This window comes from Fringilla coelebs (assembly GCF_963513975.1).
Source record: "Fringilla coelebs genome assembly, chromosome: 2".
NCBI classification, from domain to species: Eukaryota; Metazoa; Chordata; class Aves; order Passeriformes; family Fringillidae; genus Fringilla; species Fringilla coelebs.
In genome coordinates, this window is record NC_140029.1 from 2,650,460 (window position 1) to 2,677,825 (window position 27,366).

The 27,366-nt window shown below is 41.9% G+C and overlaps 2 protein-coding genes across 2 annotated transcripts in view; one reads left to right on the plus strand and one right to left on the minus strand.

The window, feature by feature from the left end:
* Positions 1-7,388, minus strand: part of HLCS (holocarboxylase synthetase) — a gene marked incomplete at its 5' end in the record, with an annotated part of 146,251 nt that extends 138,863 nt beyond the window's left edge. Inside the window, 2 exons of the mRNA XM_084226267.1 lie at positions 3,180-3,332; positions 7,197-7,388. Of these exons, the coding sequence (XP_084082393.1) occupies positions 3,180-3,332; positions 7,197-7,388 (345 nt within the window). The remainder of the gene's footprint in view (positions 1-3,179; positions 3,333-7,196) is intronic.
* A 381-nt stretch (positions 7,389-7,769) lies between these two features.
* On the plus strand, positions 7,770-21,727 carry RIPPLY3 (ripply transcriptional repressor 3; the record flags this gene model as incomplete). Its single annotated transcript, XM_084226335.1, has 4 exons — positions 7,770-7,780; positions 18,695-18,755; positions 19,625-19,692; positions 21,574-21,727. The coding sequence occupies 4 exons, from the start codon at positions 7,770-7,772 to the stop codon at positions 21,725-21,727; spliced, it is 294 nt and encodes a 97-aa protein (XP_084082461.1).
* Between the last annotated feature and the right edge of the window lie 5,639 nt (positions 21,728-27,366).

Below are 27,366 nucleotides of genomic sequence, written 5' to 3' on the forward strand. Positions count from 1 at the left end.
TGTCCAACCTGGCCTTGGGCACTGCCAGGGATCCAGGGATGGAATTCCATCCCAGCCCTGCCCACCCTGCCAGCCAGGAATTCCTTCCCAATATCCCACCCAAATCTCCCCTTGCCCAGTGGGAGCCATTTCCTGTCACATTCACATTTTCTGAACAATCCCTTCACCCAGAATTTTCCTCCTGGGAAGCTGAGAAGTCTCAGAGAAAAGGAAAACAGTAATTGTCTGATTTGCTTCTCCTGTGCTGTGCTCATGTGGAATGTGTTTGGGGATTGTTCACCCACAGGTGATTGTTCCATTGCATTCTGCTGGGAGTTGTTTTCACTCTTTGCCCAGTCAGGGCCAAGCTGTGTCAGGGCTCTGGAGAGAGTCAGGAGTTTTCATTATTATCTTTTTAGCCTTCTCTAAGTGTCCTTTCTGTATTCTTGAATATAATATAGTATCATAAAATAATAAATCAGCCTTCTGAGAACATGGAGTCACATTCATCCTTCCTCCCTGCCACAGGGCACCCCACAAATACAATAATTCCCTGTATCCTGTCACTCCATTCCTGGTGCAGAGCTGCTCTCCTGGAGCCCCTTTAGGCTCTGAGCTCTCCCTGGAGCCTTTTCTTCTCCAGGCTCAACAATCCCAACTTCTCCCAGCCTGCCTCCAGAGCAGGGGGGAATTCTCACCCACAGCCAGAGAAATATGCCACTGAAAATCTCAACAAAATGTCTCTGGGTCTGTTTGAAACACAAAATTCTTCACACTGATCTGAATGAAGCAATTCCCTTTTAATTCCCCATAACATCACCACCCATCTCTACCTCCTTTCTGTGCAAGAATATTGAATATCTGTACCTCTTTCTGTGCAAGAATATTGAATATCTGTACCTCTTTCTGTGCAAGAATATTGAATATCTGTACCTCTTTCTATGCAAGAATATTGAATATCTGCACCCCTTTCTGCGCAAGAATATTGAATTTCTGTACCTCATTTCTGTGTAAGAATATTGAATATCTGCACCCCTTTCTGTGCAAGAATATTAAATATCTGTACCTCATTTCTGTGCAAGAATATTGAATATCTGTACCCCTTTCTGTGCAAGAATATTGAATATCTGTACCCCTTTCTGTGCAAGAATATTGAATATCTGTACCCCTTTCTGTGTAAGAACATTGAATATCTGTACCTCATTTCTGTGCAAGAATATTGAATATCTGTACCTCTTTTCTGTGCAAGAATATTGAATATCTGTACCTCTTTCTGTGCAAGAATATTGAATATCTGTACCCCTTTCTATGAAAGAATATTGAATATCTGTACCCCTTTCTGTGCAAGAATATTGAATATCTGTACTCCTTTCTGTGCAAGAATATTGAATATCTGTACCTCATTTCTGTGCAAGAATATTGAATATCTGTACCCCTTTCTGTGCAAGAATACTGAATATCTGTACTCATTTCTGTGCAAGAATATTGAATATCTGTGCCCTTTTCTGTGCAAGAATATTGAATATCTGTACCTCATTTCTATGCAAGAATATTGAATATCTGTACCTCATTTCTATGCAAGAATACTGAATATCTGTACCCTTCTGTGCAAGAATATTGAATATCTGTACCCCTTTCTGTGCAAGAATATTGAATATCTGTACCTCATTTCTATGCAAGAATATTGAATATCTGTACCTCTTTCTATGCAAGAATATTGAATATCTGTACCCCTTTCTATGCAAGAATACTGAATATATGTACCCCTTTCTGTGCAAGAATATTGAATATCTGTACCTCATTTCTGTGCAAGAATATTGAATATCTGTACCTCTTTCTATGCAAGAATATTGAATATCTGCACCCCTTTCTGTGCAAGAATGTTGAATATCTGTACCTCTTTCTGTGTAAGAACATTGAATATCTGTACCTCATTTCTGTGCAAGAATATTGAATATCTGTACCTCATTTCTAAGCAAGAATATTGAATATCTGTACCTCTTTCTATGCAAGAATATTGAATATCTGTACCCCTTTCTATGCAATATTGAATATCTGTACCTCCTTTCTGTGCAAGAATACTGAATATCTGTACCCCTTTCTATGCAAGAATATTGAATATCTGTACTCATTTCTGTGCAAGAATATTGAATATCTGTATCCCTTTCTGTGCAAGAATATTGAATATCTGTACCTCATTTCTATGCAAGAATATTGAATATCTGTACCTAATTTCTGTGCAAGAATATTGAATATCTGTATCCTTTTCTGTGCAAGAATATTGAATATCTGTACCCCTTTCTGTGCAAGAATATTGAATATCTGTACCCCTTTCTGTGCAAGAATATTGAATTTCTGTACCTCATTTCTGTGCAAGAATATTGAATTTCTGTACCTCATTTCTGTTCAAGAATATTGAATATCTGTACCTCATTTCTGTGCAAGAATATTGAATATCTGTACTCCTTTCTGTGCAAGAATATTGAATATCTGTACCTCATTTCTGTGTAAGAATATTGAATATCTGCACCCCTTTCTGTGCAAGAATATTAAATATCTGTACCTCATTTCTGTGCAAGAATACTGAATATCTGTACCCCTTTCTGTGCAAGAATATTGAATATATGTACCCCTTTCTATGCAAGAATATTGAATATCTGCACCCCTTTCTGTGCAAGAATATTGAATATCTGTACTCCTTTCTGTGCAAGAATATTGAATATCTGTACCTCATTTCTATGCAAGAATAGTGAATATCTGTACCTCATTTCTGTGTAAGAATATTGAATATCTGTACCTCATTTCTATGCAAGAATATTGAATATCTGTACCTCATTTCTGTACAAGAATATTGAATAACTGTACCCCTTTCTGTGCAAGAATATTGAACATCTGTACCCCTTTCTGTGCAAGAATACTGAATATATGTATCCCTTTCTGTGCAAGAATGTTGAATATCTGTACCTCCTTTCTGTGCAAGAATATTGAATATCTGTACCTCTTTCTATGCAAGAATATTGAATATCTGTACCCCTTTCTGTGCAAGAATATTGAATATCTGTACCCCTTTCTATGCAAGAATATTGAATATCTGCACCACTTTCTATGCAAGAATATTAAATATCTGTACCTCTTTTCTATGCAAGAATATTGAATTTCTGTACCTCATTTCTGTGCAAGAAACAAAGAGATTTCCTCACCTCCTTGGAAGAGTCAGGTCCTTTCTGCAAGTCCTCAGTGTGAGCAGAAATGCTTTCTGTCACAAAAGCAATGTGCTCTGCTGGCAGCAGCTCCTCAGGGGGAGGAAAGGGAGACACCAGAAGCCCACTCCACCTGTTTAAATCATCAAGGAACTGAAAGAAACAGGAAAGGAGAATAAGTCTGTGCAGGAAGAAGCTGATGTAAGAATTCCTTTTTAAAGTATGCCCAGCTTGAATTCAAATCTGACCCTGCAGCCTTACAGGAAGGGTGATGATTATTTCACTTTCCCCAGGAGACAAAGGAAGGGATAATGTTCTGAACCCTTACAAAGGAGCACTAAAAGTAAAACTGAAAGTGAAGCCACGTTTTTGAGCCAACCCAAACTCCAGCTTTCAGTTTTACAGGAGGAGAGGGTGGAACACAAAACCCTTGAGCCCCTGGCACTGTGACCCTTGTGGGACATTTGCCACTGGCAGCATCCCTCATGCACCTGATCCTCCTCTCCCATCCACACTGAACTTTGACGCCTCATGCCTCTGCATCAAAATTCCTCATTCACTATGAAACTCATAAAATATAAAGATATAATTCATTCAGAATCAATTTTTCCATCAGTTGTTCTATCCACCACTCAGCAGATCATTGCACAAAAAGTTTTCTTCATTCAATTACGAAAGATTCCCTCTCTTGCCCTCAGCAAGGATCAAATAAAGCTCAAAACCTGGACTCAGCAGATCAGAAAACACATTTGAGACAGCTCACAGCTTCTCAGAAAAATCTTACACCAATTTTTAATTTTTACATCGATTTTGCATTGAACTTCATTTGTCTGATATATTTTTAAAAAGGCAAACATTAGAAACAACTGTTTTGCTGTGGGAAATAGTAAAGGCAAGAAGATTTTTAGAAAGTTGTGAAAGGAGGCTTTAGAAACAGAAAGAGTGGAGAACTTAGTTGTTGTGAAGTCTGAAAGTAGAAAGCAAGGACATGAAACAATGAGAGGACTCAAAACATGAAACAATTGAGACAACTCAACTCTGTTTTAGGTTTGGTTAAGATAGATTTTAAGACTGTAAAAAAATATGTTTTGTAAGATAGAAGGTTTAAAGTTTAATAATTGTGTATTGTTAATAGGAAGGATATAAGTATTGTTTGAAGTAGGTGTGGTTTTAGTGATTAGCTAGAATAATTATCTGTAAGTTTTAGTGATATGTTACTGGTTAAAACGTTTTTTAAATGCTCTATAACAAAGACATTTTTTGGCTGTTGTTAGTAAGAAGTGAGTTGTTGTTATCTTTTAATTGTCTTAATTATGTAATAAAGCTCAAAGAACATATCTTGGTTTGTCAACTTCCTAAAAAATCCTCTTACCTTCACTACTTCCCACATTTCCCTCCTGCCACAGCAGGAGCACACACCCACAGCAATTCCATGGGGAAAGCCTTCCCCTGTGGCACTGAATTCATCCCTGCACACCCCAAATGAAAGCACAGAATGCTGGGGGGCAGCTCACTGACCCAGCCACCCTGCTGAGCACAGAAGCTGCACAAACAAACGCTGATTTCTCCCACAGGAAAGTGAACTGAGCTCAGGAAGCTTTAAAGCACCTCAAACATCCCACTTGGCTAAAGATCAAACCAAAAAAAATCCCTTTACAGGTAATAATTTATGACTTGTAGTGTCTTAAGCAAGCTACTGATCACAGTCCAAGCTACTGAGAGAGCAGAGGAGCTTTGCTGGCTGCCCAGAAGCCAAAAAAAATCTGAATTAACCTTTTATCTCTTCAGAGATGATGTAAAGAGCTCCCCAGTGATGCAGAGCCAGAGCTCTCACACTGAAGTGCAGCACAACAGGACCTGCCCCAGGGATTCTCAGAGGCAAACGCTGTCACCACATATTTTAAAGAGACAAAAATATATTGAATAACAGCCCTGAGTCCATGCCAAACTTCATGCCAAGCTGCAATTCCCCAGAGGGCTTCCCAGCTCCCAATAAACACCAATAAACCGAGCAGATTATAAAATCAGTCTGCATGAACAGCGCTGCAGACCGAAAAAAATGTGCTGGCTGTGCAAGGACTGAGGAGAAGCTGTTCCAGAAATGAGCAGGAGTGGAGCAAAGAGCAGAAATCAGCTGAAATCCTCTTCACAGAACAATAATCCAGGGCAAGTGAGGCAGAACTCCTCTAAACACAGCTTTGTTTTGTTTTTGAGGGCTTTATTGGAATGTGAATTAGGTATTTCACTTGGTTGTCAAAGATTCTGAGACTGCCACCATCGCTCTTGAGTGTGAAATAATCTGTTCATTAAATAGCAAAAAAAACCCCTAGTTTTAAATAGAACCAACTCCATCAGCATTTCTAATCTTGTTTTCCCTCACTGCAAATGTTCTTTTTACCCAGTGAACTTACAAAAAGCTTCCCTGCTTCCTGAAGAGCACTTAGGCGCTGACACGCTCCATAAATCCCTTCCCAGCAGTGCCTGCAACAACTGAAATAATCCCCAACCTCTCACACATCAACAGCAGCAAAAAGCACACATCAAGAAGAGCCTCACCCAGACCAATCCTGGCATTTAGTGCCAAATTCAGAGAAATCCACCATTCATTTAAATAATTCAGACTAGCTGGGGGCAGTGCCAGCTCCACCTCTAATGCTGAGAGTCAAGCAAGCTCGCTTTCAGTTTTGCTCCCAGCAGTGCCAAGTGGAGCTGGTTCAGGCACAGGGTTTTTCCACTCTCATGGGCTGCCACAGCCTCCCCCAGCCCTGCTCATTTGTGATTTGCATTTTTCACCTCATTTTCCTCACTAAGAACAACATTTTGTACGGAGAGAAGCAGCCAGCTCTCTCTACAGTTCACATTCCAGATCCAGCCACGTTTTAAAGCCCTGACACCAATCCTGAAGGCACAACCACAGCACATATTTTTAGACTAAAGCCTTATGTGTTCTCCAAGTATGCTGCTAAAATGGAAAGAGGCTTTTCCCAGGGACAGGATGAGGGGGAATGTCCTTAAACTGAAAGTCAGCAGGTTTGGATGGGATATTAGGAGGGAAATCTCCCCTGGGAGGGAGGGAGGGGAGGCCCTGGCACAGGGTGCCCAGACAAACTGTGGCTGCTGAAGTGCCCAAGGTCAGCTTGGACGGGGCATGGAGCCCATGGCAGGGCTTGGAACACGATGGTCTTTAAGGTCCCTTCCAACCCAAACCATTCTGTGACTTGATGAAATTCTTTCAAGCTTTCCCAGCCAAGCTTTCCTAGAACCACTGCTGCCCTTGCAAAGCTGCTCTTAATACACATACATACGTATATATATAGAGAGAAAAAGATACAAATATACATTTGTAGCATCCCTCAGCCCATTTCCTCTCTCTATATATATATTCCTATACATATTTTCCCTATTTCCTATATATAATATACATTCCTCTCTCTATATTTCCTATTTCCTATATATACATATATATAGACATACAAATACACATTGGTAGCACACAGAGCATCCCTCAGCCCATTTCCTATTCCTATATATATATACACATTTCCTATATATATATATATATATATGCATGCACACACACACACACACACACACACACACACTCTCTCCTATATTTATATTTCCTATTTATATTTCCTATTTCCGATATATATAAAAGATATATATATATATACACAGATAGAAATACACATGTGTGGCACACAGAGCATCTCTCAGCCCGTTTCCTGCTCCAACAAGCTCCGGCAAGCAGCGAGGAGAGGAAAGCGCACCTGAACTAACATTTCCCACCAAAGCGACCACCTGGCTGTCCCCTCCTCGTTCCACCGGCTCTGACACCACGCGGGAATTCCCTCCGCGCGTTATTTTTCCCAATCCCCAGAACCAAACCACAGCCGCATCCCCGTGGCTCCGCGGGGCCGGGATGCTCATCCCCGTTACCGCGGCAACCGCGCCCCCCGCCGCATCCCCGTTACCGCGGCAACCGCCGCGCCTCCCCGCGCAGCCCCGCGGCTCTACCTGCGCCTCGCCGGTGCAGAACACCTTCCCGCCGATGCGGAGGCAGACGCGCTCCTCGGGCTGCGGCTGGCGGGCGCAGAAGGTGAAGGAGCAGCGGGAGCGGTGCAGCCTCCGCACGGTGCTGCGGACGAGCGCGGCCGAGCGCGGCCCCCAGCGCGCCCACAGGTACAGGTAGCACAGCGTGATCAGCATGGCGGGCGCGCGGCCACGCCCCCCGCCGCCCGCCCCGGCCAATGGCAGCGCCGTGCGTCAGGGAGGGCGGGTGGCGCTCCCAGCGCTGATTGGCTGGCGGCGGCTAGCGCGCGCGGAGCCCCGCCCCTTTGGCAGCGCGGCGTCTCTCCCCTCCTCCTCCCCTCAGCGCTCGGCCGTGAGGGCGCCTGGGGCTCACGCTGAGGGGAACGCGCAGTTCTGCGGTGGAAGGAGGTGTGAAAAGGAATAAAGAGCGCTCCGAATTGTTCTGAGCGGTTCGGGGCGTGGGTTAGTTGTAGGCGTGCTCTGGGGGAGGAAGAGGAGGAGGAGGAGGAGCAGGCGAGGTCTTCTCGTCGCCAGCGCCACGACTCGGCTTCTGTGGGAATGGCAGAATGGTGAAAAGGGACTTAAAGCTCATCCAGCTCCACCCCCTGCCATGGCAGGGACACCTCCCACTGCCCCAGGCTGCTCCAAGCCCCAGTGTCCAACCTGGCCTTGGGCACTGCCAGGGATCCAGGGGCAGCCACAGCTTCACCTGTGCCGCGGCCTGCCCACCCTGCCAGGGAAAGATTTTTTCCCACCATTCCACCTAAACTTGAAAATTTTCAGTTGGAAGCCATTCCCTGTGTGCTGTCCCTGCATCCCCTGGAAATTGTCTCTCTCCAGCTTTCCTGGGGCTCCTGCAGGCCCTGCAAGGCCACCCTGAGCTCAGCCCAAAGCTTCTCCTGTGCAGGTGAGCAATGCCAGCTGTGCCAGCCTTTCCTGCCAGCAGAGCTGCTCCAGCCCTCTGCTCATCCTGGAGCCTCCTCTGGGCTCTGCAGCAGCTCCAGCTCCTCCCTGGGCTGGGGCAGCTCTCAGGTGGGCTCTCACCTGAGTGGGACAGAGGGACAGAATTCCCCCCCTCACCTGCTGCTCCCACCAGTTGTGATAAATCTGCTTCTCCAAAGCTCAAACTATCCTGATGGACAACAGGAAAGTGTGAAAAATGCCAATCAATTGTTTTTTATAAATTTTAAAAGTTTAACAGTAATAAAATGGTTATGAAAATAGTAATATAAAGAGAGTAATAATAATTTGAACAATTTCGATGAGGACAATATGAGACAATAAAAGCAAAAGGTTGTGGACAGTCTGGGTACCTTTTCTGGGCAAAATAAGCCCAAAAAAGCCCCACGTTATCAGAGGATTAACCCTTAAAACACCAGCCTGTTGCATATTCACACACCTCATCCATGGTGCATCAATTCCATTCACACACAGGATTCTGGCTGGGCAGGGTCAGCTTCTTCCTCTGAATCCTGATGGCATCTTCAGGGCTGAGTGAGGCAGGAAGAAGTTCATTTCTTCTGATGATGGAGCAATAAATTCTCTTTCTCTGAGAGATTCAGGTGTCCTGGGGCTGCTATCTGGTGTGAGTCCTTTCTTTAGAAAAAGTATCCCACACGGCATAGTCTCCCCTCCAACCTTATGTTATAACCTAAAACTATATTTAACACACTACTCAAGAAAACCAATACAGCATCACTTTCTAACACAACACATAGAATATTCATTTGAATATTTGCCAAAAACCAATCATAAAATGCCCATTTTTCACAAAAGGATCTCATCTTCCTCAGAAATGACATGACACTTCTACCTGACCTTATTCCCAGGTTGATGGTACCCTAAAGGCACAGTGCTCCCTTTTGTGTCCCACACAGAACCAAGAGAAGACACCTGTCTCCTGTTCCCATTCCAAATGGATGCATTTCATTCCAGCCAGGAGTGCATCTAAATCCAATTCATTTGATTCACCAAATGACATCAGAGTGAGGAACAGCCTGGCAGGGAATCAAACTGCACGATTTGCACCTGCCCTGTGTGCTGCAGACACAAATTGCTCCTCCAGAATACACAACAAACAGCAAGTTATCCTGAACTCCTCCAATATATCTAAGCATTAAGTTATCTAATATTTTCTGTATTTTCTAGGGAAAGGAAGGTGTGGTTCAGTCTGATCCTAGCAGATCCTTGGTGTGTGAGGGAAAAGAGAAGATTTAAAAAAGATGCAAAATGCAAGGCTACAAGAAAGAAGCCAACACCTACATTAACAGATTTGTGACACTTGTTTCCTGAACAGTTGGGCAGGAAGCCACAACTTTTTTTTTTTATTATTCTGAACTCAAGGTCTTGTCAGGCACTTGGAAATTCAGTGCAATGGGTATTTTAAAATAACAATTTTTTTCCCTAAGTGTATCTCTAGCAGTAGCATGCTGGCTCTGTAGATAAACAAGGAACAAATTGGCTCTGCTCTCACATTTCAAGTGAAAGGAGGAAGGAAATGGTTTTAGGTTGTGCCAGGGGGTGTTCAGTGTGAAAAATGCATATTTTATGATTGATTGGCTTTTGGCAAATATTCAAATGAATATTCTATGTGTTGTGTTAGAAAGTGATGCTGTATTGCTTTTCTTGAGTAGTGTGTTAAACACAGTTTTAGGTTATAACACAAGGTTGGAGTGGAGACTATGCCATGTGGGATACTTTTTCTTTAGAAAGGACTCACACCAGATAGCAGCCCCAGGACACCTGAATCTTTCAGAGAAAAAGAATTTATTGCTCCTTAATCAGAAGAAATGAACTTCTTCCTGCCTTGCTCAGCCCTGCAGATGCCATCAGGACTCAGAGGAAGAAGTTGACCCTGCCCAGACAGAATCCTGTGTTTGAGTGGAATTGATGCACCATGGATGAGGTGTGTGAATATGCAACAGGCTGTTGCTTTTAAGGGTTAATCCTCTGTTAATGTGGGTCCTTTTTTGGGCTTATTTTGCCTGGAAAAGGTACCCAGACTGTCCATAACTTTTTGCTTTTATTGTCTCATGTTGTCCTAATCCAAATTTTCCAAATTATTATTACTCTTATTATATTACTATTTTTATAACCATTTTATTACTATTAAACTTTTAAAATTTATAAAAAACAAGTGATTGGCATTTTTCACATTCAGGAAATGCTTTTCCCTGGCAGAGTGGTCAGGCCTTGGGCTGAGCTGCCCAGGGAGGTTTGGAGTCACTGGAATTGTCCCAGAGGATGTGGCCCTTGGGGACAGGGTTTGGAGTGATGCTGGTGGAGCTGGATGATCCTGGAGGGCTCTTCCATCCCTGAGGATTCTGTGATTCTGGCCTTGAGCTCCTCCAGGGATGGGACATAATATTTCCACAACTCATGGCACAAACAGATTACAGTTTCAGTTGCGAGGCCAAATATTTTAAACAATTCTTCATCTCGAGCCTCAGAAACACCGACCTCGTCCTGCTGCCGTATCCTGCCCTGCAGAGAGAGAAAGAAATCTCCAGTGCTCTCACCTGACCCCTCACACTGCTCCTTTGGGGGACTTCTTCTTGTGCAGGAAGTCCCAATACTTGCCTGGGCACATCAAAAGAGAGAAATCAATCCCCAAACCGAGCTCTCAGCTCTGGAATTCACTTTCCTGGGTTAGCTCAGGTGCACTGCTGAGCCCCCAGGCTGCTCAGAGCTTTGTGAAACCTTTGCACAGGCAGGAAGGGGCTGTGCCTCAAATCCTGCTCTGCCTTGAGTGCACTCAGCTCCACAACGAGCATTTCTTCATTTCTGTGAAAAACGCCCATCACTTGTTTTTAGAATTTTAAAAGTTTAATTGAAACAAATTGGTTATAAAAATAGTAATATAATTGTGAAATACAAAGCTGTGTTTCGTGTCTGGCACAGAAAGGAAATGTGTGTATTTGTGATTGTGATATGTGGGGACACCAACCATGGGACGGCTGCAAATTCTAATAATAACTGAGGAAAGTAAAGCATGGAAGAAGGCCTCTGAACCTAGCCTGTGTTTGCAATTAACCTGGATTGATTTAGGAGCATTTGAATTACAGCATTCAGAATGTTGCTCTTTGCTTGTAGTCAGGCCTTAAAGAGTGCTGCAATAATAACATTTTAAGTATAATTTTAAAATATTGCTTGTATCCTTGAAACTATAGCTTTGGAATATATAGAAAGGAAATGTGCTTATCTCACTCCTTAACAAAACTGAGAAAAACAGCTTGAGAAAGGAAGATGGACATCATCTCAAGGATTTACAACTTCACCAAGGGGAGCTGGACATCACTGTTGTGAGATTTATAGTCCTTGTAATAACAAGGGGGACCCACATCTGGGGACCTGGACTTCACCAGAGGGGATTTGTCATTGTCCTTGTGGAAACTGGACCAACGTCTTGGAGGCTGCCACCACCATCTGGGGATCTGCTTTTTTGGGAGCATCCTGAGAAAAACCAAATCACAACAGTGTATAGAATTGTGGTGTAAACAAGTAGAAATAGAAACTGCTGAGAGAGCTTCTGAATACCCCTATAAATACCTGTAAGCCCAAATATCGGTGTGCGGTCGGAGGGAAAACTGCCTCCACTGTACCCAGCGCTGTGTTGGTCATATTTACCATAATTAATTAATAAATTGATTGTTGCTTGAATATTGGCCTAGTCAAGCTTCTTATTTACAACATAATGAGAGTGATAATAATTTGGACAATTGGGATTAGGAGAATATGAGACAATAAAAATAAAGAGCTATGGACAGTCCGGGTATCTTTTCTGGGCAAAATAAGCCCAAAAAAGCCCCACATTAACAGAGGATTAACCCTTAAAAGCAACAGCCTGTTGCATATTCACACACCTCATCCATGGTGCATCAATTCCATTCACACACAGGATTCTGGCTGGGCAGGGTCAGCTTCTTCCTGAGTCCTGACGGCTGAGCAAGGCAGGAAGAATTTCATTTCTTCTGATTAGGGAGCAATAAATTCTTTTTCTCTGAAAGATTCAGGTGTCTTGTGGCTGCTATCTTGGTGGAATAACTCATTCCTCTCTTTTAAAAAAAGTACCTTCCATAGCATAGTTTCTATTTTAACCTTATGTTATAACCTAAAACCATATTTAACACACTACTCAAGAAAAGCAATACAGCATCACTTTCTAACATAACACATAGAATATTCATTTGAATATTTGCGAAAAGCCCATCCTAAAACACACATTTTTCACAATTTCTGAGGTTCCCCTCCCCTGGAAAAGTTCATGAGGAAATGAGAAAACTGAATCAAAGCCTCACCATGCAAGGGATTCTAAAGCAGAACAGGCAAAACCAGTCCCTGATTCAAGACAGGCTCCTGCCCATGTCGGCACAGAATTAATGTAGAGCTGTGAAGCTGCTGGAGGTTTTCTAGTTTCTGTAATATTGTAACTTGGCCTTAATCATGACAAGCTTTGACCAAAAAAGTTCAGAATTCTACCACAAGCTTTGACTAAAAAGTTCAAAATTTTATTACAAGCTTCAACTAAAAGGTTAAGAATTTTAGACAAGCTTTGACCAAAAAGTTCAGAATTTTATGATATAATTTTACTAAAAAGTTCATAATTTATGACAAGCTTTGAATAAAAAGTTCAGAATTTTATGACAATCTTTGACCAAAAAGTTCAGAATTTAATCACAAGCTTTGACCAAAAACTTCAGAATTTTATTACAGGCTTTGTCTAAACAGCTCAGAATTTTAGACAAGCTTTGACCAAAAAGTTCAGAATTCTATCACAAGTTTTGACTAAAAAGTTCAATATTTTACCGCAAGCTTTGACCAAAAAGTTCAGACTTTTAGACAAGCTTTAACTAAAAAGTTCAGAATTTTATGACAAGCTTTAACTAAAAATTTCAGAATTTTAGACAAGATTTAATTAAAAAGTTCTGAATTTTAGACAAGCTTTGATCAAAATATTCAGAATTTTATGACAAGCTTTGACCAAAATGTTCAGAATTTTATGACAAGCTTTGACTAAAAAGTTCAGAATTTTATGACAAGCTTTAACCAAAAAGTTTAGAATTTTAGACAAGCATTGACTAAAAAAGTTCAGAACTTTAGACTGGGAAAACATTCTGTTGTTTTTAATTTTATTATTAAACCAAGGCCTTGCATGCACCAGGGAATTTACTGAAATAGGTTTTGTAAACAAAAATAAAGTAACCATGTCAGTCAGCTCCTCTTTCAGAGGGTGGAAGGAAACCTTGGAAAAAACAGGGAGTAATAACAATCCTCAAAGCTCCCAGCTCCACTGTGTAACCTTGGAGTAGCTGAGCTCCTCTTTCTGATTTTACAGGAATATTTTGAGGCTTTGCTGAGCTTTGTGAGCAGCTGCTTCCTTCTCCTTAAAAGCTTTTCCAGGGATTTCTCTGCAAGAAGCTTTGCCTCCTATCACTGTCTGTTTTTTTTTTTTGTTTAATATCAGATATTATTCAGAACTATAAATGCTTTAGTGGTGTCCAGGTTCCCCAAATATACCAATTTATTTTGGTAATAATTTATTAATTGTCCTGTATTCTTGCAAATGCATAATTGCCTTCATGAGAAAACTGCATCAAACCCATTTCTCACAAAGATCCAACCCTCTTTTAATTAACACAAAATGATTAGCAGAGGACACACCTTTCTGTAGAAGTTCAATCTGTCAAAGTTATTCCCAGGTAATGTCAGAGATCTGAATAATTTCCCTGACTTCTTGGAAAACTTTTCTGATTCTGTGTTCTTCACCAAATATCAAAATTAAGCACCTTACATTAAAATTACTGCAAAAAGGAACCTGACTTCAGTTAATGATTTCCACAAAAATGCCAATTAAAGTTGTGTGGTTTGCTTGATTAGTACTATAATGTAATATTCACATTTTTTCCTACAAATAATTATATTTGATCACGTGGCAGCTTCATCACCAAAGTTGTATTTTCAATAATTTTCTAATAAATTTGGTCTTGCAGGGCTTTACCAAGAGATTTAATTGAGAATAACTTTGCCCCTTCTGGGGTGTTACATTCCAGCAGTTCAGGAATATAACACCCAGTCTTGCACTAATATCCATGCTGGCAGAGGAATAAATCAATTTTCCTCACATCCAGATCTGATTGCAAGATCACAGATATCAACTCTCCTATACAAACTTCCCTTTCAACTCTCAAGTTAAATCAGGACTAAACAAAATTGAGCTGCTGAAATTAAATATGTGGAGATCAGCCTGTAATTTAGCAAGATATTTAATTACACTGCAGGTCACTTAAGAAGATTGCCATTTTTCCTCAGGACCTGTGCTGTTATTTAACAAATATTTTGAATTTTTAATATTGTTCACTATGTTCTTTGTTCTATTAATTATACTGATTTTGGTACAGAAATGTTCAAAGGGATATGGTTCAAATGTTCACAGTTCAGGTGACTGTGCCCATATTTTTTATTTGTAACAGGGCACTACTGATTTCTTTACAACTTCACAGATATCACAAGGCATTTAAACATGGCAGAGAGTAGATTTTGACTGAAGGTGCCCTATTCACACTAAATAATCTGTGGTCAATAAATAAAATTATTTTTCCTTCTCTGGGAAGAAAGTTTAATGTGAACTTAAACTATTTTTTTACGACAGGATATGGATGAATTCTCCCAGGACATGCAAAAAGTGTATTTACAGAGTGTATTTAATAAAGAGCAAATTCTGATTCTGCAATAATCCTGAGATTTCTGCAAATTCACATGCAGCAAAACAGCACCAGGAAGATAAATTGGATAAATATGTTCTATCCCATGGGATTTACTAAAAACAAAAACCCCATTTCCCTGGGATTGCTGTCCCTGGAACAGCCTCCAAGGTGTGAGCCTGTCCTACCTTTGAACTTGTCTTGCTTTGGGAAGCCAGGTGGCTGCTAAGGAAGGCAGGAGCCTCCCCTGAAATGGAAAAGCAAACCCCCTCCCTCCCAATTGCTATGAATTTTAAATTAAGGGGCTCTCAGGAAAAGATTTGGGAGCAGGAATAACAGTTCTGTATAAGGGAAGTGTCACTGTCACATTCTCTAAAAAATCCCTTCACCAGGATTTCCTCTCCTGGGAAGCTGAGAAGCCTCAGAAAAAAATGAAAACAATAATTACCTGATTGCTTCTCCTGCATTTTGCTGCTTTGGAATGTGATTTGGACATTGTTGACCAACAGGTCAGTGTTTGATTGGTTTCACGTGAATTGTTTTAACTAAATGACCAATCACAGTCAGCTGTGTCAGGGCTCTGGACAGAGTCACGAGTTTTCATTATTATCTTTTAGCCTTCTGCCTGTATCCTTTCTGTGTTCTTTAGTATAGTTTAGTATAGCATTCCATCATATCATATCATATCATATCATATCATATCATATCATATCATATCATATCATATCAATCAGCCTTCTAAGAACATGGAGCCAGATTCAGCATTTCCTCCTCCGATGGGGAACCCAGAAAATACCACAAGGAAGAAAATAAAAAGCTAAATTAAACAATGCAGTAAACCACAGCACTGCCAGAGTCAGAGCACACCCTGACACCCTGTCACCCTGTGGGTCAGGGTGCTGGCAGCAGGGCCATTGGAATTGTGGCTCAGCCCTCCTGCAGTGCCAGGGGTGGTTCTGCTGGAGCAGGGATCCTGGAGAAAGGTGCAGTCTTATGTAGGAATGTGTTCCTGGCTGAGGGAGTGACAAAACTATCTTTTGTTTCTTTAAAAAGGTAAGAAGCTCAGAAGTTTCTCTTTTTGATTAGGTGAAAAAGGCATCTTAAAGGCTTGGGGGACTGCGCGTCAAACTTAAGGATGGCCAATTGGACAGGAGCCAGAAAGTTCCACCTGAGCAATTTCCTAGAAAAGGAAGAGAACAAAGACACCAGTGGCTTTGGTGAGGTGTTTTACCAGGGGCAGGAGGGCCTCTTGCACCTGGATGGGATTTTCTCTGTAAAGAGTTTTGTTATTTTGTCTTTTATTAAACCTTTCCTGTTTCCAACACTGCATCAGAAGCCATCCTGCTGATTTTATGCCTCCAAAGGTAGCTGAGCTATCTTGGGTGTGAAATAGACCTCCCAGAGCTTGTGAGACCCGGCTCAAAGAGGCAACTATTTCAGTCTTCCTCTGAAGATCCAGTGAAGAGGCGCCTGCTGCTCCTCTGGGAATCCAGTGGAGAAGCTGTGCTGGTGTTCCAGAATCTCCAGATTCTATCCAGGTAGGAATGCTTGGCTCCTCCTTCTGGGCTCCCATCTCCCAATGGTTCTTATCAGTAGTTCTTATCAGCCATGCAGGGACATTCAACAGCCTGTTATCAGCAGATGTCTCCTGCTGAGACATCTGCTGGGAGGAGTGGGTGTGGAAGAGATAAGGAAAACTGCCCACTGAACAGAAGACAACTGCCACACAGATGATGTGGAAACCCAGAGCACCAGGAATATTTCTGTGTCTGCTCTGGGGTGCCCTGACCCCCAGGGCAGCACTGACTGTGACCCTCATCCATGGAGAAAGCTTCCCAGATTTCAAGATAGACTGGAATGCACAAAAGTGTGAAGTGGATTATAGAGAGCAGTGCAGGTGTGTCACTGGGTGAGAAATTGAGGTTTTGGGGTTTTTAGTCTGTTGTGGATGGAAGCAAGATGGAGGGCACAGGGTGTGGTCCTGGGTTTCTTCTTCACCTTCTTCTTCCTCCTTCTCCATGGGTTTGGGTGGCATTTTGTAATTGGGCAGAAAAGTCCCCATTGCAGCTCTGTGGGATCAGTTATTGGGGTAAAAGGGAAAATAATTCAGGTGTCAGTTCTTCATTGGATAGTTCAGTCTTAAAAGTCCTTGGAACAAAAGATTGTTGGCCTTTTTGTGCCTTCTAATGAAAAGCTGCAGAACTCACAGCAGTGAGACTGTTTCACTGATAAGAAATAATAAACACCTGAGTGTGAACATGAAACACCATCTGGAGTGCCTTCAATGCAGACCCAGAGAAACCCAGAGCTGGTACCCCCACAAGCCAGCAAACAGAATGCAATGTGCTTGGCAATCCAGCACAGGGCTCCTTGGAAATCCTCTCCTGTAGGCATTCCCCTGCTCCCACCGTGTTTGTTTAGGTGAGTTCTTGGGCAGGTCACACACGGGAGGGGCTCAGAGCCTCTCCCAGCTCTTGGAGCATCCAGAGCCGCTCCCGGCATTCCCGGGATTCCTGCAGCTCCCGCCCGGCCGGGGCAGCCCCTGGGCAGGTAAGGCAGGACCGGGGAGGCTTTTCCTGCTGGGAAATCTCCAACTGGAAAATGTGAGTATGGAATTATTCCATTTTCCAGAAACCCAAAAGCAGCTGTCAACTTCAGGAGCAAAGGGCAAAATATATTCCTGAAAGTGTTCCTCGTTATTTGTTTGGTTTTTTTATTTTATTTATATTTATATTTTATTTATATTTTGTTTTATTTCTATTTTATTTATATTTTATTTTATTTATATTTTATTTATATTTTATTTTATTGTTATTTTATTTGTTTTGCTGAGACTTCCTCCTTTTAAGCCAGTATTTCAGAACTAAAATGAAGAAGTAAAATAATATAATGATATAATAATTATTATAATTATTATAATACTGATTATATATAATTTGATAATAAAATTATATTATATTATATTAATATATCATTATAATATTATAATATATAATATTATAAGAATACATTATAATACTATAATAGATAATAATATAGTAATGAAATATAGTAATATATACTATACTATTATATTTTATTATAATATATTAATAGGTAAAATGATGATATAATTATATATAATATTATATGTTATATAATAATATAATAGCATATAGTATAGAATTATATTATTAGTAGTATTTATTTATTTATTTATTTATTTATTTATTTACTTATTTATTTATTTACTTAAAAGCACTTTTCCATTTCTCCAGCTGGATCTGTTGCACAGGACCAGAGATGGGAAAAAATCAGAAAATCTTGGTGGAAAGAGCATCCAGAATTGTGGTGACCCCACCAAAAGAAGGCAGGCACAGCACCCAGCTCTCCCTCTGAGCTAATGGGATCAGATTGTCCTCTTTGGGTTAATGCTGGAGCTGCTGCCTCAAAAAATAACCAAGCACTCAGTGAATGTGTCAGAGAGGCAGGGAGAGGTAATTTGGGGGTTTTGTGCATAAATAAAAAGATTTCAGTGTTATTTAAACCATCTCGAGTTCACTTGGAGCTGGGAGATCCGAAAGGGAAAGGAGCCCTTGGTGAAAAATGGGCCAGGGAGAGGCTGGGTGTGGGGAAAAGCCAAATATTGCCATAAAAATCAGATTTACTCTGTGAAAATGCTCCCAGGGATGCCCAGGGTGGGGTTTTGGGGGGTCTGGGCAGAGCCAGAGTTGGATTCCATGGTCCTGGTGGTCCCTCCCCACTCAGGACATTCCATGATTCCACTGGATCCTGATTTTCCAGCAGCTCTGCTCTGTGGAGGCCCTGGCTGCTCCCAGCAAGGGATGGGGAGAACCAACAAATGGTGAGAGCAAATCCTGGGGAAAAGAATCCTTGGGGAAAAGCAGGAATTGAACCTGGGAGGCCAGGCTTGGGCAGTTCCTCATTTGTTCTTTCAAGCATTTCTTTAGTGCTGGAAAACGTGGCTTAAATTTGTGTTCTTTGCATGGTGATGGGTGAGAGTGTCTCTCATTCTGTGTTAGATACAGAATTTTTATAGAATCTTTAATTTTGTGTTAGATATTAGAATTAGTATCAATTCTTCTTAATATATTTATCTTCTTAGTATATTTGTCTTCTTAGTATATTTAATTTAGTAATAAAAATTGATATTACTATTATAGCATCAAGAGCTGCAAAAACAACTGCTTACTCCACACAACCCTCATTTTAACTGCACTTTATATTTGCTGAATTATATATATATATATTAAAAAAAGAGAAAAACCTCAGTTTGAAATCTCAAAGCATAATCTGGATGTGATGTTTTGTCTATAGGGGGAGTTGAAGTGAAAATTACTTTTAAAAACATGTCTTCATGTGCATAATTTTTTTTTTTTTTTGGAGGGATGTTGCTATCAGTAAACCACTGAGGAAAACAGAAAACTGAATTTTAAAGTAACTCAGACTGGCTTTGACTTGCACAGCAATTTTTAGTTTTATTTGCTTGGGTGGGAAGGCTGAAGGAACAAAAACAGAGATTGAGGCACAACCAACAAAGGCCCTGAGGTTTTATTTTTATGAGAACAGACCCACAGCAATGATGTCAAGAATTCCATTTAGAGGAGAAAGCAAACAAAGCAACATTGCTGTGGAATTCTCCAGTTACCTGAAGAAAATAGATGAAATCTTCATTTTGAGTCCATTCTAATTAATAAATGTGTCTTTTTCCAGCCAGAAATGGATGGCCAAGGGATAAATTTGAGATCAAAAGGAGCCCTGGACTTCCAGCATCCAGTGAGGTGAGTTCAATCCTGTCACCTGAGAAAGGAAAAGTAACAAAAAAAATTCTAAAATAAAATTAAAAAACAATTAAACTCCTTCCTTCTCAGGAGAAGGATCAGTTCATCCCTGGAAAATCTCATTTTAGTAACAATTTAATTACTCACCAAACTGCACAGATTTTTATCCCTCAGCAAAGATGCCCAGGCTGAACAGAGCCTGAAAAAGATGAAAATAAGGAAAAAGTAACTTTAAATCCTCCATTTTTTGCCTCACCCAATTTATATTTACATTTATTGCTCACTAAGGCCAAATAATAAATGGGAGGAGCTGCTGATGGAGTGGGATTGGTGCAGATTTGAGGTTGCTTTAATTTGCTCTTGATTTAAAGTTAAACTCCAGGTGAAGCTTTTTAAGGTCAGAGGACTGCTAAGGGTTTTCATCAATATTTGCATTCTTTCATTAGGGAAACTCCTAATTGGGATTTTCCTTTAGAGAAGGAAAATTAATGAATTTCCCTTTTCTTTACAAGCCTTTGTTCTAAAAGCTGAAATTCTGTGGGACCTTAATTCCCGTCAGATTTCACTGGGAATTGGCCTGAGTGAAAACAAGAGGGGCCATTCATGATTTTAATACAAAACAATGTGGATTTTGAAATAAATAAATCAGTCTACACCTCCTCCTCCACCTGGAGACACAAAATCCACTAAAATCAACCTCAGGCCACCAACCCAAATCTAACCTGATATCCTAATCCTGATTCTAGAGGTAATTAATTGTTGAGAGTTTTTTGCAGGACAGTGGGCATATACAGCAGATGCACAATCCAGCCTTCAGAGAGACTGAGCAAGGTCACCCTGCCCTTGAAGGGCTCGAAAGGAGAAGAACACGCTCACAAGCACACAGCTCAGGATGCACAGGCAGACAAGGAAACCGCAGCGAGACACATGAAGAAGTGTCTTGGTTTGGAAAGACAGGTGCCTGCTAAAGGAGACAGGAGCCTCCCCTGAGATGGAGAATGCAAACCCTCCCCACCCCTCCGAATTGCTATGAATTTTAAATTAAGGGGCTCTCAAGCAAAAAATGTGGGAGCAGGAAATAACAGTTCTTTAATAGGTAAGGAAAAAAATAAAATTATAAAATACAACAATGCGATACACTAGAACAACACTGTCACAGTCAGAACACAACCTGACACCCTGTGGGTCAGTGTGTTGGTGGCAGTCCAGTTGGAAAAGGGGCTGCAGTCCTCCTGGAGTGTCAGGCGTGGTTCTGTTGGAGCAGGGGGTCCTGTAGGAAAGGGGTGAATTTTTCCTCTGCAGATCTGTGGAAGCAGAAGCAGCTGCTGTTCCTCTGGGGAATCCAGTGGAGAAGAGCTGTGTGGTGTGTCAGAATCTCCAGATTATATCTGGGTAGGAATGCTTGGCTCCTCCCTCTGGGCGGAGCATCTCACAATGGGATGTTATAGTTCTTATCAGTCATGTGGTGACATTCCATAGCCCCTTATCAGCAGATGTCCCCTGCTGAGGGACCCTGATTATGATCACTCAGGAAGAGAGATAAGGAGCATTCCCCACTTGACACCAGACAACTGCCATACAGAGGGCAATAGAATACATCTTGCCTTGCTATCTGGAACAAGAAGGAAGACTGACTAAAATGAACTAAAATATTAAAAAGGATTTAACCAATCATGGATTAGCTTGAGGCATGAACAATAAAGAACAGTATAAAAATGGCTTAATTTTTGTAATAAATTGGCTGCACTCGGTCAGATTGATCATGGCGTGATGTGCCGTTGCTGTTCCTCCACAATTCATTAAAAAAATAAGTTTGAATGTTCAAGGACAAGAGATGTACTGTTTAACTTTTTCTCCTAAAATGTGTTTTCTTCTTCTCAGGCTTCATTTGCCCAAATCCAAATCCCAGAAGTTTCTTGCTAACATTGGAGAGAAGGTCCCGGCCAGTTTTCCTGTACAAGCCACAATTCACTTCTACAATGATGATGCTCTGAGGAAGAGCCCTGAAAGACCCAGAATTCACATTAAAAAATGAAGAATTTCAAAAAGAACTGTCAGGAATGGATGGACAAACATCTGACCAGACAGAGAAATACAGCAGAGCTCAGAAAGAAATTATTTATAATTCTCTCTCCAAGGAAAATGAGTCAAAGCACTGGAAAATGGCAGGAAATCCTTTTGTGTTTTTAGAGACTTTCACAGAAGATTTAAATCAGGTTGGTTTCAGTGATACAGAAAATTGGGAGCATTGTACTGAGATTTTATTTTAAACACTGCAGTCCTGAGAAAGTGAAAATTGCATTGATTATGAGGCTGAATAATGCAATGTACAGCCCCAAAATAACCCAAAGGCTTTGAAACACCCTGAAATTAGGTAAGGAATTATTTCCAGTGTTGCTTCTTGGCTCCCTGGGATATATTTATTCTGCTGGGAATGCTGAATGCCCAGCTGGCCTCACCCATTTCCAGTACAAGCCACAGGTTCTGCCCAACATTTGTGATATTTTCTGGGCTTCTGCCAATCTCTTCTTATCAGATTTTCACCCCTTGTCATCTTTTGTCAGCCAGCAAAAAGTCAGCCTTGATTAAAGCCCACAATTTAATTTAATACCACATTAAAACTTGCATTATGTGGCACAAATTCCCCACAATGTTTTCCATGCTCAGAGTTTCTCAGCACTTGCCCTGCTACCAGCACCTTTAAATACCTCAAGGATTAAATATTTGTCCTCACTATGCTTAAAAGTTTTTATTTAAATCTTCCTTAACTCCAACCAAAACTGCCATGAGACAAAGCAAATGCAGAATTTCAGATTTTGGACTTTTCCTGCACCTCTGGTGGTTGTGAGATGAGGTCAGAGAGTTTTCAGAAGTCCCTGGAAGTTTGTGCCAGCTCCTCCCTCAGTCAGGTACTGGCAAACAAAGGAGAAGAATTAAAAAAGAAAAAGAATTAAAGAAAAAAAAAGAAGAATTAAGAATTAAAGAAAGAATTAAAGAAAAAGAAGAATTTAAAAAAAAAGAATAAAAAAAAATGAATAAACCAATTAGAATGAAGGGTTTTTTGGAAGATCTTCACTTGCAAACTGAAAAGAGGATCATTAATTAAATTTACACCATCCAGGAGACAACATCCTGCCATATAGAGAATGACAAGAATGAGTTGAAATTGAAATCTCAAAGTGACAAAGGAAAATTCAGCTTTTAGATACATTTCCAAACACATGGCACTAAAACACAGATAATTTAAGGTATTTCACAAGATAGCCTAAAATAATTTTATTTATTTAAAATTGTATTTAATTATTTTATTTTATTTTTAAAAAATCGATTTATTTTATTTACTAATGCTCCAGTTTCCTCATTACTTAATCTGCAGCAAAAGCAAACAGAAGAGCACCCAGGATGATTTCACTGCTCTGTGATGCCCCCAAATTGCACTGAGGTCCCTTCCCAGCTTGTTAATAATTAAGAGAAGCCCCAAAGTGAACTGGTCAGCACCTCTGGCATTCAGCTGCAGGGAACTTTCAGTTTCCACTTCTGATTTTTTACTTCAGTTCCCACTTCTGGTTTTTTACCTCATCTGCAGCCCCAGGGTGACCTCAGCACCATCCATCATTTACAGGACAAGGTGACAAAGCCTCCCCAGAAGGAGTTTGGGGGAGTTCAGCCCTGCAGAGGCAGGGCTGGCAGCAGATGGAATTCTTGGCTCAGCTCTCTGTGCCAAAAATCTTTCCCTGGGGAATTCAACGGCTGCAGCATTTCCAGTCAGTGCTGCTTTCAGTTTCCATTCCCTAAAATGATGGCAGCAAAAAGCAGGTTTGTATTCCCTGCTCCAGGTGTGCCTCCAGAAAACTCCTACAATTTCAGATTCCTCTTGTATGAAAAATCCTAAAAATGATGGCAGCAAAAAGCAACTTTTTATTCCCTGGTACAAGGATGTCTGCACAAAATCTCTACAAATTCAGATGCCTCTTAGATGAAGAATCCTAAAAATAATTGGCAGCAAAAAGCAATTTTTTGTTCCCTGCTACAGGGGTGCCTCCAGAAAACCTCTGCAATTTCAGATTGCTCTTGTATGAAAAATGATAATTAAAATTGATTTTAATGCAGTAGCCTTGAATTCTTCTTCCAGGAGCTTTTGAGACAAGCTCTGAAGGATACAAACATCCAAGGGAAGCATATCCTTGCATGCCACAGAAATGTGTTTTTTTCTAAATATGATGGATATTATAAACCAAGGATTAATTTGGATTAAGAGAAAAAAAGAACCACCAGAGCATTTTTCCCCCCGCTAAATTGCATTTGTGCAAGGGGAATGACAACAGAGCAGAACTGAGCAAAGGAATATTCCCAAGAGCAGCTCTCTGAGCTGCAGAGACAAAATCCAGCCAATTCACTGCAACATTTCCTATTTATTGTTATTTATTCCTATTTATTCCTTTTTAATGTTATTTATTCTGCACTGGCTTCACCTCTCAGCTGCTTTTCATCCATAGCACAGCATCCCAACAAAACTGACTTTGGCAACCCCTCTGGAAGGGAACTGGCAGAACAAAACTGAATCCTTCCCAAACTTTCTCCTCAGAAAAGGAGGAAGTTGCTGAATGGAGAGATACAAAACCCCCCATTCATCCCAGCTGGGTGAAAGCTGACTGGAAATTCAACAGGACTCAGCAAGCAGGACTATTAAAATGAAACGTTTCACCAACTCAGGCCCACAAGAAAGGTGAACAAAATATATCTACACAAGATCAGGCAAATATTTTGTTTATAAGGCAGAAATATTTTATGATTTCCACCCACAAACGAAATTGAAGTTCAGAGAAACTTGTTGCATTTTTAATGTTAATAGACCCCTAGCAGAGATGTGTCCCAGGATGAACATTTAATATTAATATTAGAGCTTTTGATTTTATATCAGGGGGTCTTGGGTTGTCCTTGCTCCTGTTCTCCCCCTGCCCAGCCACAGGGGGTGCTTGAGATGATCCAGTGGAGCTGACAGAATTCCTTATGGAATTTGGAATTGTAAAATAATTTTGGGATGGACTGGACAATGCTTTAGGGAACAGCAAAAGCTTATCTGCTTAATTCAAAAGAAATCATGGATTGGTTTGGGGCTGGGAGGGACCTTAAAGCTCATCCATGGCAGGGACACCTCCCACTGTGCCAGGCTGCTCCAGCCCCAGTGTCCAACCTGGCCTTGGGCACTGCCTGGTGTAATAAATGGGCAGGAGACCGTTCTCCTTTTGATGCTTTTATTAAAAGTGATCAGCTCAGGATGGGGGCACCGGGCTCCACCGTTGCAGTTCCCAGGGTGATTCAGAGGAGGAGGAAAGTGCAGCAGCTTTGTACCCTAAGGAGCAGAGCTGGGGGTCCCATCCTCACGAGAGTGCTGGGGTGTACCCGTGTCTTTCTGCCGGCCAGTCCCGGGGTCCTCACTCGCGCTGTGGTCCTTCTGCAGCTCGGGTGAGGGGCGACCGAGGCTTCCAGCATCCCTGCAGGCTCGGAACTCTGTCCTTGACATCTAGACCCGGCTCTAATCTCCTAATTTTGAGTTGGCTCGTTGCTTTTGGGGGTTTATTAGACGAGTTTGGGGGTTTTCACCCCGTTGCACTTTGGGTCTGGGATTCATTTACATGTCTCTTGATATTGCCCTCCCATCCCACCGAGAAACAGTCTTTTACCTGTCCCAGGCAAGGTGATCCTGGTACAATACAGCGTTAATGACTGTATATCAGCATATCAATCTGTCGGGGTGCCAGCGCTCGGGAGACAGCGGGTTATGCCCCGCACCTGTCCCGGCAGGAAAGGGACTCGGGGCTGGTCCCTGTCCCCGTGCTACCCCCGGAGTGCCCCCTCCCCGTTGGTACCCGTGCCCCATGGCGGGGCAGCCCGCCGCTCCCGGGACGCTCCCGGGACGGGCCGGTCCCCACTGACATCACCCGCGGGGACTTCCCCGGCTCCACCGGGACCCTCGCTGGGGAGGGGCCGCTCCTACATCGTCTTCAGCCCCGGCGGGACCGCGCCGAAGGTGGGGGTCGGGCCCCACCGCTCCCGAGCAGCTACCGAGAACCGGTAATTAAAAGTACACTGTTAACAGAACATTACAACATGAAATTATAAACTATAAATAGTTAGGACTCCCACTTGGCAGTTCTGGGTGTTTCAGTTGTAAACTTTGCAATCTAAAAAAATGGTTAACTTTTTTTTTTTTTTTTTTTTTTTTTTTGTTCATAACACCAGGGATCCAGGGATCAAATTCCATCCCAGCCCTGCCCACCCTGCCAGGGAACAATTCCTCATTGCCAAGATCCCACCCAGCCCTGCCCTCTGGCACTGGCAGCCATTCCCTGTGTGCTGTGCCTGCATCCCCTGGAAATTGTCTCTCTCCAGGTTTCCTGGGGCTCCTCCAGGCCCTGCAAGGCCACCCTGAGCTCAGCCCAAAGCTTCTCCTGTGCAGGTGAGCAATGCCAGCTGTGCCAGCCTTTCCTGCCAGCAGAGCTGCTCCAGCCCTTGGAGCATCCTCACAGTCCCTGTTTTTATCATCCTTCCCTGTCCTGCCAAGATGGAAAGAAGAGAGAGACACACATTTGGCAGCCCCAGTTCCACTCTCCCCTTTGGCACAGCCCCATTCCATGGGAACCCAGGCACCTCCATTATTTCATGGGAACCCCTTCCCTTCCCTTCCCTTCCCTTCCCTTCCCTTCCCTTCCCTTCCCTTCCCTTCCCTTCCCTTCCCTTCCCTTCCCTTCCCTTCCCTTCCCTTCCCTTCCCTTCCCTTCCCTTCCCTTCCCTTCCCTTCCCTTCCCTTCCCTTCCCTTCCCTTCCCTTCCCTTCCCTTCCCTTCCCTTCCCTTCCCTTCCCTTCCCTTCCCTTCCCTTCCCTTCCCTTCCCTTCCCTTCCCTTCCCTTCCCTTCCCTTCCCTTCCTTTTTAGCCATGGTTCATAAACTGTGCTAACCCAAGATTTTCCAACATTTTTGATGTAAATTTTCCATTTATTTTATTTATTTCTTCTATTTTATTCCCTTGATGTGTTCTCTAACTCACATCAGGAAGGATTTCTACAGAGAGTGCTTATAGCTTTTTAAAAATTAAAATCCTCATCCAAACTGAATTTCCATCCCTGCCTTTATTCCAGTGCAGTGGATTGAACTCCACACCAGTTGTGCCACCAGTAAGGCAGAAAGGTGAAAATGAGGGCAAATTTTGGGTTTTTTTGTCTTTTATTTACTTAGCTTCCCCTCATTCTCTGAGAAGAGTGGACACCTGATATCCAGGGATGTTTTGTAAAGAAAAGCTCCACTGTTCAATCATGTGGGGGATTTTTTTTTCCTCAACACCTGAAGCAAATTTTAAATAAATCTACATTAAAAACCTCCTCTCCTCTTTGCAGAGCTGTGTAGCTTCTTAATCAGGGACAGGCAAGACCTGTGGATCCCCAACTCCCCAAAATCCACATTTTAGCCCCAAAACCCCACTATTGCCTGGTTTGATTTTGCTCCCAAGTTGAAGGAAAGGTCCCCAAGGTGTCCCTGAAGCAGCAGAGACAGAAAAGATTGAGTTTCACCCTGCAAGTTTGCCTGGAACAAACAATTCAGATTCCTCTTGTAGGAAAAATGATAATTAAAGTTGATTTTCATACAGCCCCCCTCGGCCTCCCCATAACTGTGGGG